We start from the raw sequence: 12,260 nt of genomic DNA on the forward strand, positions 1-12,260 counted from the left end.
GTTTGGCTGGTCTTAGGCTGTGTGTACGGACGGAAAGCTGTTCAAATCACCTGGAAACAATATGGCGCTTCAGTCCTGGCATCCCCAGGCTACCCCCGCACCTGCACTGTAGACTTTTCAGTAAGTACCCGGGCCACTGTTCTAGTCCTTATTTATTTAACTTAATTTTGCTTTTGTTTTCATTCAGTTTTTCAATATCTTTGGCATCTCATGTCAACAGCAGCCATCTTGTGGCTCTGTGTCTTGAGTTGAACGTCGCCCTTGTTGTTTCCTCCCCAGATCTCCTTTGAGTTCCGCTCCCTCCTGCACTCCCAGCTGGCCACGGTGTTCTTCGACGAGGTCGTGAAGCAGAACGTTGCAGCCTTCGAGCGGCGCGCGGGCAAGCTGTTCGGCCCGGAGACGCGCATCCCACGGGAGCTGATGTTCCACGAGGTGCACCACACGTGAGGCTGCCCCCCCATCCGCCCCACTCTAGCCTTACCAACACCAAACAAACCTTAGTCCCTCGACACACACACACACTCGGATCTGCATGATGCCCTCCCACTGTGGTTGTCCTTCTCCACGAAGACCGAGCAGCAGAACGCTCCGATACCGCTCACAAAGGATGAGTCGACGCGACGCTCATTCCTGCCCCAAACCCGGGCTCATCACATTATTTATTTTTAAATTGGCCACCTGAGTGTTATTTTCCACTTACCTCTACTGTAAGGTTATTTTGAAGGTAAAACCGTGCGCTGTTACAAACTTCTTCTACACAAATCCAGCATCCTCTTCCCCAGAATATCGCCTGTTACTTGATCCTTAAGTAATATACAAATGAATGGCAGTGAGTCAAATATTTGCATTCTTTGACAGTATAATAACACATATGATATGTAATGTATTTGAAAGTTACACCCATTGAGGCCGACTTGTTGCTATTCTGTTCACAATGTAGCTGGAAACAGCCAACAGCGGGGCCAGAATCTCACTCACTAGCAACAATCCTTTTTAAGTTGGGATCTAACTCTTCTGTTTAGATTTTAGCCTCAGATTATCGCATTAGGAATTTCATTGATATATATTATTTATGTTTCAAGCAGAGTTTTAATAAGATGATGTTATTGACCTTGGATATATGCCGACAGATATTGGGTTTTAATTTCATACAATGTTATTGATTTAATGCAGCAGTGGTTTTGGGATAAAACTGTTTTATTAATTTCTAAATGAATTGTGCCATGCTTGTTGTTGATGGTACATTTTGACTTCAGTTCATTTAGGTTTCGTCTCACTTGTTTTGTTGTGATGCAAAGCTTTAACTTGAAGTTGATCGTTAAAGGTATTTAGTTTGAAAAAGGGGACTTTTCCTATACAATGGCAGAATGGCTTATCTTATGGCCCTCTACAGTGACGTATCCGTTAACTAAAACAAGGAAAGTAATCAAATGAACTATCCTCCTTTCAATTATAGATGAGTGCAATTAATATTTCAGCTATGCAAATTCTACCTGAAAATAGATGACATAATCAAGTTATATTTTATTTTAGGTGAATGCGCTGCATTCAACTATTACAATATCTAAAATTGTCTGTAATACACCTCAATAATATGTTCTATCTTACTCTTAACTGAGATTAAGTGTATTAAAGGACCATCAACATAAACACCCTCTGACTATTTCTCTCCTCAGGAAGTTTCCAGGTTGTAGAATAGTACATAGCAGCCCTGTTATTTACACAATTTCTGTTCATATCTGCATCATGGCTGTAACATGAAAAGACACGGGTGTATATAGTAGTAGTTATGGCATACTAGTTGGCTTATTACATACCTCCTAAATGTGGATACACAAATGCTCTTGTTTACTTTTTACTTAAGATACAAAGTCATATTTTTAAACCCTAAAAGTAGGCGAGACAGTTGAAGCTTATACAGCACCTTATTGTTTGAATCACCCTCATCCCCCACCTCTCTCCCTCAGTCAGAAAGTGTGAATTATCAATCTTTGGCTCTAATATTTCATTTGAGAGCCTACATGTACATTTGTGAATACTCTGCATTAATTTCAGTTGTATTTAAGTTAAAAATATTCTGAAAATAAAATCTGGTGTGTGGTTTATGAAGTTAATATTGCATTGAATTATTTTTGGTTTCTGTGCACCACGATGTGGGCAAAGTATTGTGTGTGTGCGCATAGACAGTTAAAGATGTAATTATTTCCTGTGCACCCTCAGGCATGCTAGATATGTTACTTGCACGTCAGCATCACATGCGTTGCCCAGTGTGAGAGCTCCCCATGTTGGCACTGACAAAAGCTCTGTGGAACAGAGGCGTCTCCAAGGGCAGCGGGAAACCGGAGAGGAGAGATGGTATTTGGAACAGTTATTAATAACGGCACCAGGGATAGGTGCCCATTTGGAACGTCTGCGCACTTGAGGCTGCCTATCTTTCAACACACAAGACCGTCTTCACCATTCTACTGGAGACGCATGGAAAGCAGAGGCAGAGAATGATGTTGAGATATTCAAACATGGGACTGTGCATTTAAAGATGTGTTCCCCCTGTAATTTATCAATAGTAAAATGAGTTTGGTTGACTTTGTTTGCATGCGTTTTCCGCTCCATTTCCTAATTCAGATCAAGCCTGTTCGTTTTGAAAAAACAAAAACTTCAAGGTATGTTAATAAAAACTTTTATTGTTTTTTCTATTTTTGTTAGGTTTTCGGATATTTGTTCAGTCAGGGCAGCTCTTGCCCATCTGACCTATCCCAGTTTGTTCCTGTTGTGATTCTTTCCTCAGTGAGTACAACCCAGCTAACGCACACAACTGTTACACTCTCTACGATCAAAATAACATCTTCAAACACTAAGCATATGGAAGAGAACAAAATCAGAAACTGAGCGAGGGGAGGAAGCCATAGAAATTAAAAATTCTGCAATTGAATGAGCAACATGTACAGACTAGTAAGCCGTTACTACACACAAAATGGAGTGTCTACAACGATAGAAACTGAACAGACCTCAGACAAAAGAGCAAGCTTGAAACATTCAAAACTAACACCTGCACCAGCTAAACCCATACAACTAGGCAAAAATCACTTATATACACAGGTTAGACGCAGTGAATTATAGATCAACGGGAGAATTTTCGGAAAGCAGAGGTCACACTTTCAGCGACGAGTGAGATTGGAACACAAGGTTGTTCTTCTACTTGGTAATTGTGGTTATAGGAGCAATATGTTTGACGTAGAGCTCATACATTCAAGCTATACATTTATATATATATATATATACCTATGTACATAGTGTATAAATAAAACCACATTGCAAACCCAAAGACTATCGTTTTATACATATTTAACACCCAAACTAAAACTCCATACAAAAGGACACTTTATCAATCTGGGGAGTCTACTGCTATAAATGAGGGATTCCAAACTAGCAAGTGCTCATTTTGGAGTAGTTTCTGAATGCTGAAGTGCTCTTGGCTGGGGATAACGTTACAATCATACACCTGCAAAGAGAAAAGACGGACCCACCCACCCCACATGTATTCAAGCTTGCTCTTAAGCATCAACTGTAAGCACATTAAAAACACCTCTACTGTAATATCTAATGTCACTGTTTCTGTACACCATAAAGTTTCTTTGGTACTCTGGACTGCTCTTCAGAGCAGCCACCAAGCACAAAGCCCATTGTAAAATGAAGACAACATCTAGTTATTTTGATCATAGAGGTGAAAGTGGTCATAAGAACACACGTAGTTCAGAGAGAAAGGGGATACCAAGAGCTTTTTACTAATTGTGTTTTATATCTGGATAAATTTAAAGGTTTCAATACGCATGGATTTACTCTATGGTTTGGGAAGGGCCTTTAACCTCAACTGGAGTGTTCATATTGGGAGTGAGGTCTACCAACAGCCTGGGCAGAAGGACCTTTGGGGAGATTGCATAGAAGACAAAGAACGTGTTTCTGCAAGGGGCATTTTCTTTTTGATAATTTTTTACATTTTCTGCAAACAACTCAAAAAGCGTTTCAACCCATTAAGTTCCAATAAATGCCTCAGTCATCTTCGATTTGGAGTCAAATTCAAATGCCATGCTTGGGGTCAACTGTAAGCAATCCCAGCGGCCGTGTGATGGTACGCACATGAGCCCATAATGAAAATGGTGCATTTTCTTCTAATTTTCCAAATAAGTAAGTATGTTGAGCAAACTCAACTGACTTTGACACCAACTGCATGACAATTTGAATTTACCTTATGTGTGAAAGGACCTTTACAGTTCACCGCCTCTTTGAATCCCTTTTCCCTTGGTTTTGAGAAGGACAGCAGTAAACTTATTTTACATTTAATATACTTTTCCTCTCCCTTTACAACCGCCACCCCCCACCCTCTCCTCCCCTCCATCTCAGCAGGTGCGATCAGCCCGACTTGGCCCCGACCAGACCCATGAGTCCCTCTGTGCTCATGGACTTGGGGCGCTCCAGGGGGAAGCCCAGCGCTCGGCTCCACACCAGCTGGGCCAGCACGCCCAGGGCACGGGACACGCCGAACAGCACTGTGTAGTAATTCATCTCCGTCATGCCGTAGTACTGCAAACGAGAAAGAGGCAAAAAGGTTCAGGGGGAGCAGAAACAGTGCTGCTGCAAATGACTCTACACACGTAGTGATGCTACACATTACATCACTACGTGGACTTTTTGTTAAATCTCTCCCTACCGTGAACATTGATTACTACACAAAATATAAAGCTTGTTGGTTTAAAGCCTGTTTCATTACCTGCAGGAGCACCCCACTGTGGGCGTCCACATTAGGCCATGGGTTCTTGGCCTTGCCCTGCTCCAGCAGCACATTGGGAACTATCTTGTACAGCTGGGCCACCATCTTGAACAGGGGGTCATTGGGCAGGTGTTTTAGGGCAAACTCCTGCTGGCAGGTATAACGCGGGTCGGTCTTCCTCAGCACAGCGTGGCCATAGCCAGGCACCACCTGTAGCAGAGACGGGGGGGGGGGGGGGGTATTTGAAATGGTGTCAAGATGCCACGAATCACCCTTGTTCAAAGCTCAACTGAGAGGGCTAAGGTGCGTTTATAGTGGCCTTTACCCTGCCAGACTTGAGTGTGTTCCAGATGTAGTCTCTCATTCTCTCATCGGACACCTCTCCACCCAGCTCCTTCTGCAGCGCAGTCAGCCACACCAGCACCTCCTGATGGACAAAAGAGACAATACACAGAGCCCTGTCAAATAAAATGATAGATATAGACCATGTTATGGTGGATAATAGTGCTTGTGCAGGAATACAGGGGAACATTTACAATACAATCAGTGAGAGTTGATTTGGAATATGCAGAGGCACGATTGTACAGGCATCTTGATACCATCATCAACAACGCTTTTACTTTGAAATTATTCAGTGACATTAGTTTGATTTAGGGGTGAAAAGTACCATTTAACCAAGTACTCACCTTGGGGAACTAACCAATACCGTGTACTGATGTAGAAAAATTGAAGCCACTAAATATAATTACAGAAAATGGAAGCCACAAAAGATTACAAAAAATACTAAAGGATAACTTAATCAACCTGGACCCTATCTCACCATCATTTTGGGTGTAAGAGACTAATGCAGACAATGTTATTAATGGGTCCAGTATTGAGCTAGAGTGCTTCAGCGATTACAGCCCCTAAGGTGTGCAATGCAGCCTTTTAAGGCAATAGCATTACGTCAATGTAAATCATCTAAATGCACTTGTTTTTGCCAATGACGGGCTCAGATGGTTATTCTAGGAGGACCTTTGGCTTGATCTGTCTGTGTTTCATTGTGTCTTATCAAGTGTCACTAAAGGTGAAGTCTTGCCATGTAATCTCGTGAAAGACAACGTTGGAACCGTGGGTGAGAGTTGGGAAGAGTGAAATTGTTGGAGACGCCTACAGAAAGCGTAGCTGGGTGTGAAAGATTTGGGCAAGGCAGGGTAACAGACTACAGATAACAGGGACATTTCCTACAACAACTCAACTCTTCAGAGCCCAAGATTTCACAACGAGACTTCTTTTTGAGCAAGAATTGGTTAGACATGATCACGAAACGAAAGGGCTCAAGGGCAAGGTAAAGAAGTAAGTTGTATTTATCCATAGGAATCCTTTCCCTTATGTCGATAACTGTATTAGAAATGTCACGGTAAGACATCCACGCACGGTCACATCACAGATATGTTTGCGGGAGTTGTTGAACTTGACGCGACGTATGGGTACATGAGCAAATAGGGTTTTTACAACTGCATTTGATTCTGAAACAGAACTCAGATGATTTGTAAATCAGTTGCTGATTCGCAGTCAAAAATCGTAAAGGTCAATCATGAGAGGCCTCGTAGGCGGTAGAGGAGACGCATTTGGAAGGCAGAAACTTAATTTGAGAAACGGCAATAAGTAATGTTTGAAATCTATAGCCCGCTACATGTACATATGGATCAATTTGGGTCCTGCCAACCGATTCAAATGGGTGAATAGTAACATCCATATGCAACAGTGTTCTTACAAAATATTCCATCGAAAGGACAAGAAGGACAAACCTGGTTGGCCAGGCCGTGCAGAGGTCCTGCCAGGCCGTTCATGGCTGCGCTGAAGGACAGGTAGGGGTCAGACAGAGCACTGCCCACCAAGTGGCTGGTGTGGGCACTGACATTGCCTCCCTCGTGGTCACTGGTGGAGGAAAGGAGGGCAGAAAGCAGGGCATAAGAAAACAATCTAGACAATCCTTTTAAAACCGACCGACAATCTGATCTCATGAGTAGAGGATCCCATTGGGCTTTAAAAGCACGTATAATTAGGGCCACTAGGGGGCAGAATATGATCAACGCCCCCACAATCCTATCCATTGACTCACTAAAGGGAAAAGGGGCTGCCCATTTTTGGTATTTTGTAAGAAAAAGGTGCAGCAATACATTCAGACTCAAAAATTAAATAAATAGGTGATGCTTCCGGTCTGGCCCTACAAAATATTTCATATAGCCTTAGGGAACAAATGGTATTACACCCCTGCTGTATTTCACCATAATGGTATACTGCTTTGAGCTTGAGTAGTGAAAAAGCCAAGACCTACCAAGCAGCCGTTCCATGTTGCTACACGCCGTACCTGTGAATGGTGAGGTAGAGCCTCATCAGCTCAGTGAACTGGGCGTCGCTGTAGCCAAGCATGTTGGTGAAGTTGTGGGACCAGTCCAGGTTGGAGTCGATGGCTCCGATGCTGCTGCCCTCACGGTACAAGTTGCGGTAGATCTTGGCTGCGACGCAGGGCAGCTTGGCGATCAGGTCCATGGAGTCCTCATAGACAAACTAGTGCAGGAGACAGAGACAACATCAGGTCAAACCTAATCAGAACCATGATGATCCCTGTGAGGTTTGACAAATATTAAAGCCCCCCCCCCCCCCCCCCCACCAGAGAACCTAGACATCCAAGGGACATGGAGGGGAGTGCATGTGCTAAAGTGACCCTCACCTCCCAGTACTTGGACTTGTGGACCCCCTCGGAGTAGGCCCTTGCAAAGCCACTCTCGCTGTTGAGCGCTGTGATGGCGGCGCTGAACTGAGACATGGGGTGCAGGTTGGTGGGGAAGTTGTCCAACATGGTGACCACATGAGAGGGGAGAGCAGCTCTTTTCGCCCATTCTTTGGACAGCCAGCTGACCTAAAAGGACAAAAACCCAGAACGGAGCAGTCATCTTGAAAATCTTGCATTACGGCAAACCCGCACAACTTGCTGTATGCTGGCCTTTAATGGAAACAGCAGGATCTTATCACAGAATACTCTCAAGAGAAGACACTCCAATAGAATAACAGCCATCACATCACCGTCTGTAAAAATGTTTTGCCATCTCGGCATATTTTTAACAGAGCCTTTTGTGCTGTGCATCTCTAAAATACGGTTGTGTCAGTCATCCGTATGCTCACCTGTTCTTCAGTGGGCACCTGTCCTGTGATCAGCAGCCAGAAGAGACCTTCAGGCAGTGGCTCCTGACCTCCTGGGGCCTTGGGCAGCAGCCCCTGACACTCTGGAATGCTGTAGCCACGGAACCGGATTCCCTGAACAAGTGAGAGAGCAAGGGTGAAGAATTTGGGGTAACTACATTCATGGAAGCTAAACTCGGCAGAGATGGGCCTATACAGCAGAGGAATCATAAAGACGCACACACACAAAATCTTTTTTGTTATGGTTCCCCTTTAGCATACACACCTCATCTGGATCCAGCACAGACGTCTCATACACCAGCCCCTTCATTCCCCTCATACCGCCATACACCTGTATGTTCACAAAAGAGACATTGACAAGTTAAAGGTGGCCTCTACTACAACATGAACCGTCAAACTTGTTTATTGTCCACCTGACTTTACAATGTTTTTGACGATTGGCCATGGTGTCAAGATTAATAACCATGATCTTTTATCTTCTGATCAAAGTACATTGTTATTATTGAAGTGTTCATTTCCACTAAGTATTGACTTGATTCAACCTGGACCCTAACAACTTGAGAATGATTTACAATGTAGTAACCAAATCTAGATATAACAGGCTAAAACCTGTACAGATAATAGCAACATTTCAAATGAAATGGCTGCGTTGGTGAAAGTATATGGAATCTATTTAGGTTTGCTGTAGCCAATGACAGGTCAGCTCTTCTGTGACTCAGCTAAAAAAATGTCCTCTGTAACATGCCCTCTGCTCACACTGCCCTACCAAGTGGACATAAGGTCATTAGCCAGCGCTCAAATGGCAGCAAGGGGAAGAGTATTCAAAGGGTATCTTATGTTTCAAAGCATTCATGTGTATGCATCTTGAAATCTTTGCATTACAAATGAAAAGCTTTTGAAACTCGGCATTGCATATCACAAATGACTCACCATATCAACAGTGATTTGGCCGATGTTGGTTTTGCCGTATTGCTGTTTGAAGTTCTTGATCCGGGTCTGTTCTTTGGGGATAAGATCTGCCATAACATCCTTCAGATTCTGCAAAAAAACTAACTGGTTAATTAATTGAACCTCAACTGACAAAGTTAAACTCTGCTTAGGAACTAATTGCTGACATTGCTTGATTTAGTGTTGGAACCGAATCGAGAGGCATAAAGACAGTGAAAACAATTCTCTTTAGCCTGAAACAATTCTCTATAGCCTGCATCAAAACATGCAGGCTATAAGACTATGGAGGTGAAAGATAAGGATTACTTACAGTTGCTGCGCTGGCATGTCTGGCAGCCACCAGGGCAGATGTGGCATTCTGGTGAACAAGAAATCAAGGCATTTATGAGGCAAGTCACTCTACATCATTCCATAGCATGGCATACGTTTGCCATACTTAAATTAATTAGAAACTCAAGAGTTTTACTGGTGCTTCTTTGTGCAATGGAAGCTAACCAGCTTGCATTGACTCGGCAGATAAGCAAGCAGCTAGTGTTTTAAACCTAGCTTGCAGCCAAGCCATTACGTTTGACATCTTTAACTCAACATCAGACTGCACACCATGTTTGGATTAGGGGAGGTGCCGCAAAAGTGTAGCTTTCTATTTTTTTTTCTATCGGGTATGGCGGTTTAGTTAGAAATAGTGCATTAGCTTTCTATCCTAAAAGTTCTGAGCCAATTATATCTTCTTACATCAGATGGGATGGTAGTAGATATAGGTTTGGTAGATAAATTGGATTAAAACGGCTATCGGCTAGTGTAGCGATGACATTAGCTTCAGTAACCAAATAGTGATCTTGCTGCGATGGTAGGTAGCAGTCACTGAAACGGGACTCCCTGGTAGGACTGTCAAAAGGAAGGGAGGGCTAAGGGGGCTTGAGGACAGCTGGCTTGTGTCCAAGAGCAACCCAGGCGTGCTTCACTAGCGTAGTGAACTATGGTCCTGGCGGTTCCCCCCAAAGACCGAAAGACATGAGCTCACTTCACCGCAGTTACACATTGTCCAGACAGCAGAGATTATGTAACCCAACCACACGCTTGTAGATCACTTGGTACTAGTAACTCCAATCTTCCACCTGCCCTAATGGAAATGGTGGGATTATTATTTTCTCAGCAGGATAGTGGTGGAAGCGATGGCTTTCTTCTGCATTGTTATGGCTGAATTGTAATTACAGAGCTTAATTCAAAAACGTTAATTAATGTATGATGGAAACACACTAATTAAGCATATTATGACTACCTACATCATTGTCCACTTTTAAAACACAAAACAAATATTGTCCTATTTAAAAGCTATTATATTATATGACCCCCATTTAACTGCAGACTGTAAGGAAGCTTTAAACAAACATTCCTGCTAATAACAGTGAAGAGGTTATGATGACCCTGAGAGAGCTGCACAGCTTCCAGTGTATAGTTAAATGGTCCAATATTGAGCTAAAGTTTAATGACTTGCCCCTGGACAGGACCAATGACACGACACTGTATTCTGCAGCTAAATGTGTCTCAAAGTCGCAATGTGAAAGAGTTCTATGGAAATCGGACACTATTGTTTTACCTAATGTTTAATTTGAGAAAATCCACTCGCCCACAGTTTAGTTTAAATAACCAAACAACGTAAACGATGACGTGAAGGTCAAATTAGTTGAAAAGAGATGCAGGAGTAAAGCATGTTCTGAACAATGGGACTTCACTGCTCACAATAGGTCACTGAGCTACAATAATGCTCCCATTAGAGCGAAATGAAGAGGTGAACCGGTTAGTTAGACGGGGGTTAACCAGGTAGCCCAACACGTCGGGGCTCACAAAGCCAGGCCGGGCTGCGCTGCTCCAGCCAAGTGTCACTAGAAATAAGGTTATATATTTTAATTCCCCGCTTTACAAACCGCAAACCCCGTGTAAATCCCCGTTATACATTATATTTGAAACGTTCATCGATGTGTGAGTTGACTTTTACGATGTGCTTGAAGGGCCGGCACCTCACTTTGAGTAACACTCGCTAGCTTGTCGTTAGCTCCATCGCTAGCCCGTTCACGTTCCCTTGAAAGCTAACCTCCACGGGTTTAGGTTGGACATTAAATATTTCTTACCTTTGAATTGAGAAGCTTAGGTGCTATCCGGCTGATGGTTAGAAAAGACATTGTGTTTGATAGTTTCTGGATTCAAACTAAGACTTTTGAGGTAATAGAGCCACTACCAGTGCACCGCGGAGCTGGTTGAAGGTGCCCCTCCAGATAGCAGAAGGTTGAAGAGGGATTCGGGCCCGCAAGTAGACGTAAAGCTGATTGGAGGAAAGGTTCTACGTCACAATAGCGTAATACATTTTCATTGGTCAGATGACCGCATGGTGTATTTCTATTGGTCATCTCTCAGTCGGCTCTCTGCGATAGTTCATTGTGTAAAGGGTGTGTTCAAGAAATAGAAGAACAAGTTGTATTACTCAATTTATGATTCGTATGGTCCACCAATTGCATTTCCGTCGTGGGGTGGGAAGGAGGTTAGAGGTTACATAATAAAAAAGTGTTTTGCAATTCACAACACTTCACCAACATAGTTTATCGATGTTTTTTTGTATATACAAAGACAATGAGTTACATACATGTATAAATAGATATAATGAAATAGTGTATTATATATGTTGAACGAATTATTTCCAAATCAACCCCTTTAAAAAACTAGTTGTGAGAATAACATAAATAAACCTTGGCTAGGTCACTTATATGTAATACTAAACAGGTCTCTCGCCTCAAGAACATCACCCGACTTATAATGGGGATATGTGTTTAATCAAATGAGACAAAATAAACGACAATGTCCAATTTACCTAAACTGAACTCCACTCTACACAACTGTATTTTAAACGTTGTACTCAACCAAAGCATTATTAACAAGTGATGATAGCCATGCACTATGCACAACTGGCCTGAACAAATACTTTTGGTCCATTTGAAGTTCTGAAAAAGCCAATACACAACTGCATTAAAATAGCCTCTGTGTATTAGTTGCACAAGTACATCTGGGCGCAAACACTGCACTTTAGAAGTGCTCTTCTTGATCTTGGGACAAGTCAAGTTCAAGTAGTTTATTGTCCGAAATTATTACAACTAGAAACTCTAGACACCAGGAACTACTTGTTAGGGCATATAATACAAGGAAGATAAAGTATGCTAGCCTATAAATAAATAAATAAATGAGTACATGTTAATAATATATTTAATTATATAATTAATTATATGGGATTAATTAATAATAATTAATTATATGGGATTGTAACTATATGCACATCCAGCTTTTTGCAAAAGTCAAAGTTACACGCAATTAT

General features: G+C 42.4%; 2 protein-coding genes across 2 annotated transcripts in view; one reads left to right on the top strand and one right to left on the bottom strand.

Annotated features, from left to right (window-relative positions):
* The window catches only part of coq10a (coenzyme Q10A), a 3,678-nt gene extending 1,433 nt beyond the window's left edge, over positions 1–2,245 (top strand). Inside the window, 4 exon segments of the mRNA XM_079742384.1 lie at positions 17–43; positions 45–83; positions 85–120; positions 280–2,245. Of these exon segments, the coding sequence (XP_079598510.1) occupies positions 17–43; positions 45–83; positions 85–120; positions 280–447 (270 nt within the window). The 3' untranslated portion in view covers positions 448–2,245.
* A 418-nt stretch (positions 2,246–2,663) lies between these two features.
* On the bottom strand, positions 2,664–11,180 carry cs (citrate synthase). Its single transcript, XM_079742552.1, has 11 exons — positions 11,029–11,180; positions 9,210–9,257; positions 8,882–8,989; positions 8,217–8,282; positions 7,934–8,065; positions 7,482–7,670; positions 7,119–7,318; positions 6,556–6,685; positions 5,091–5,192; positions 4,766–4,975; positions 2,664–4,578 (listed from the first exon to the last, which is right to left on the bottom strand). The coding sequence occupies exons 1-11, from the start codon at positions 11,077–11,079 to the stop codon at positions 4,408–4,410; spliced, it is 1,407 nt and encodes a 468-aa protein (XP_079598678.1). The 5' UTR covers positions 11,080–11,180; the 3' UTR covers positions 2,664–4,407.
* Between the last annotated feature and the right edge of the window lie 1,080 nt (positions 11,181–12,260).

This window comes from Pollachius pollachius, assembly GCF_949987615.1.
Source record: "Pollachius pollachius genome assembly, chromosome: 8".
NCBI lineage: Eukaryota > Metazoa > Chordata > Actinopteri > Gadiformes > Gadidae > Pollachius > Pollachius pollachius.

Excerpts from the sequence above, each read along its gene's own strand:
- cs (XM_079742552.1), bottom strand. The coding sequence starts at position 11,079 with ATGTCTTTTCTAACCATCAGCCGGATAGCACCTAAGCTTCTCAATTCA. Across the intron at positions 8,990-9,209 it reads GACATGCCAGCGCAGCAACT|AATCTGAAGGATGTTATGGC; the intron begins GTAAGTAATCCT and ends GTTTTTTTGCAG. Across the intron at positions 5,193-6,555 it reads TGCACGGCCTGGCCAACCAG|GAGGTGCTGGTGTGGCTGAC; the intron begins GTTTGTCCTTCT and ends TTTGTCCATCAG.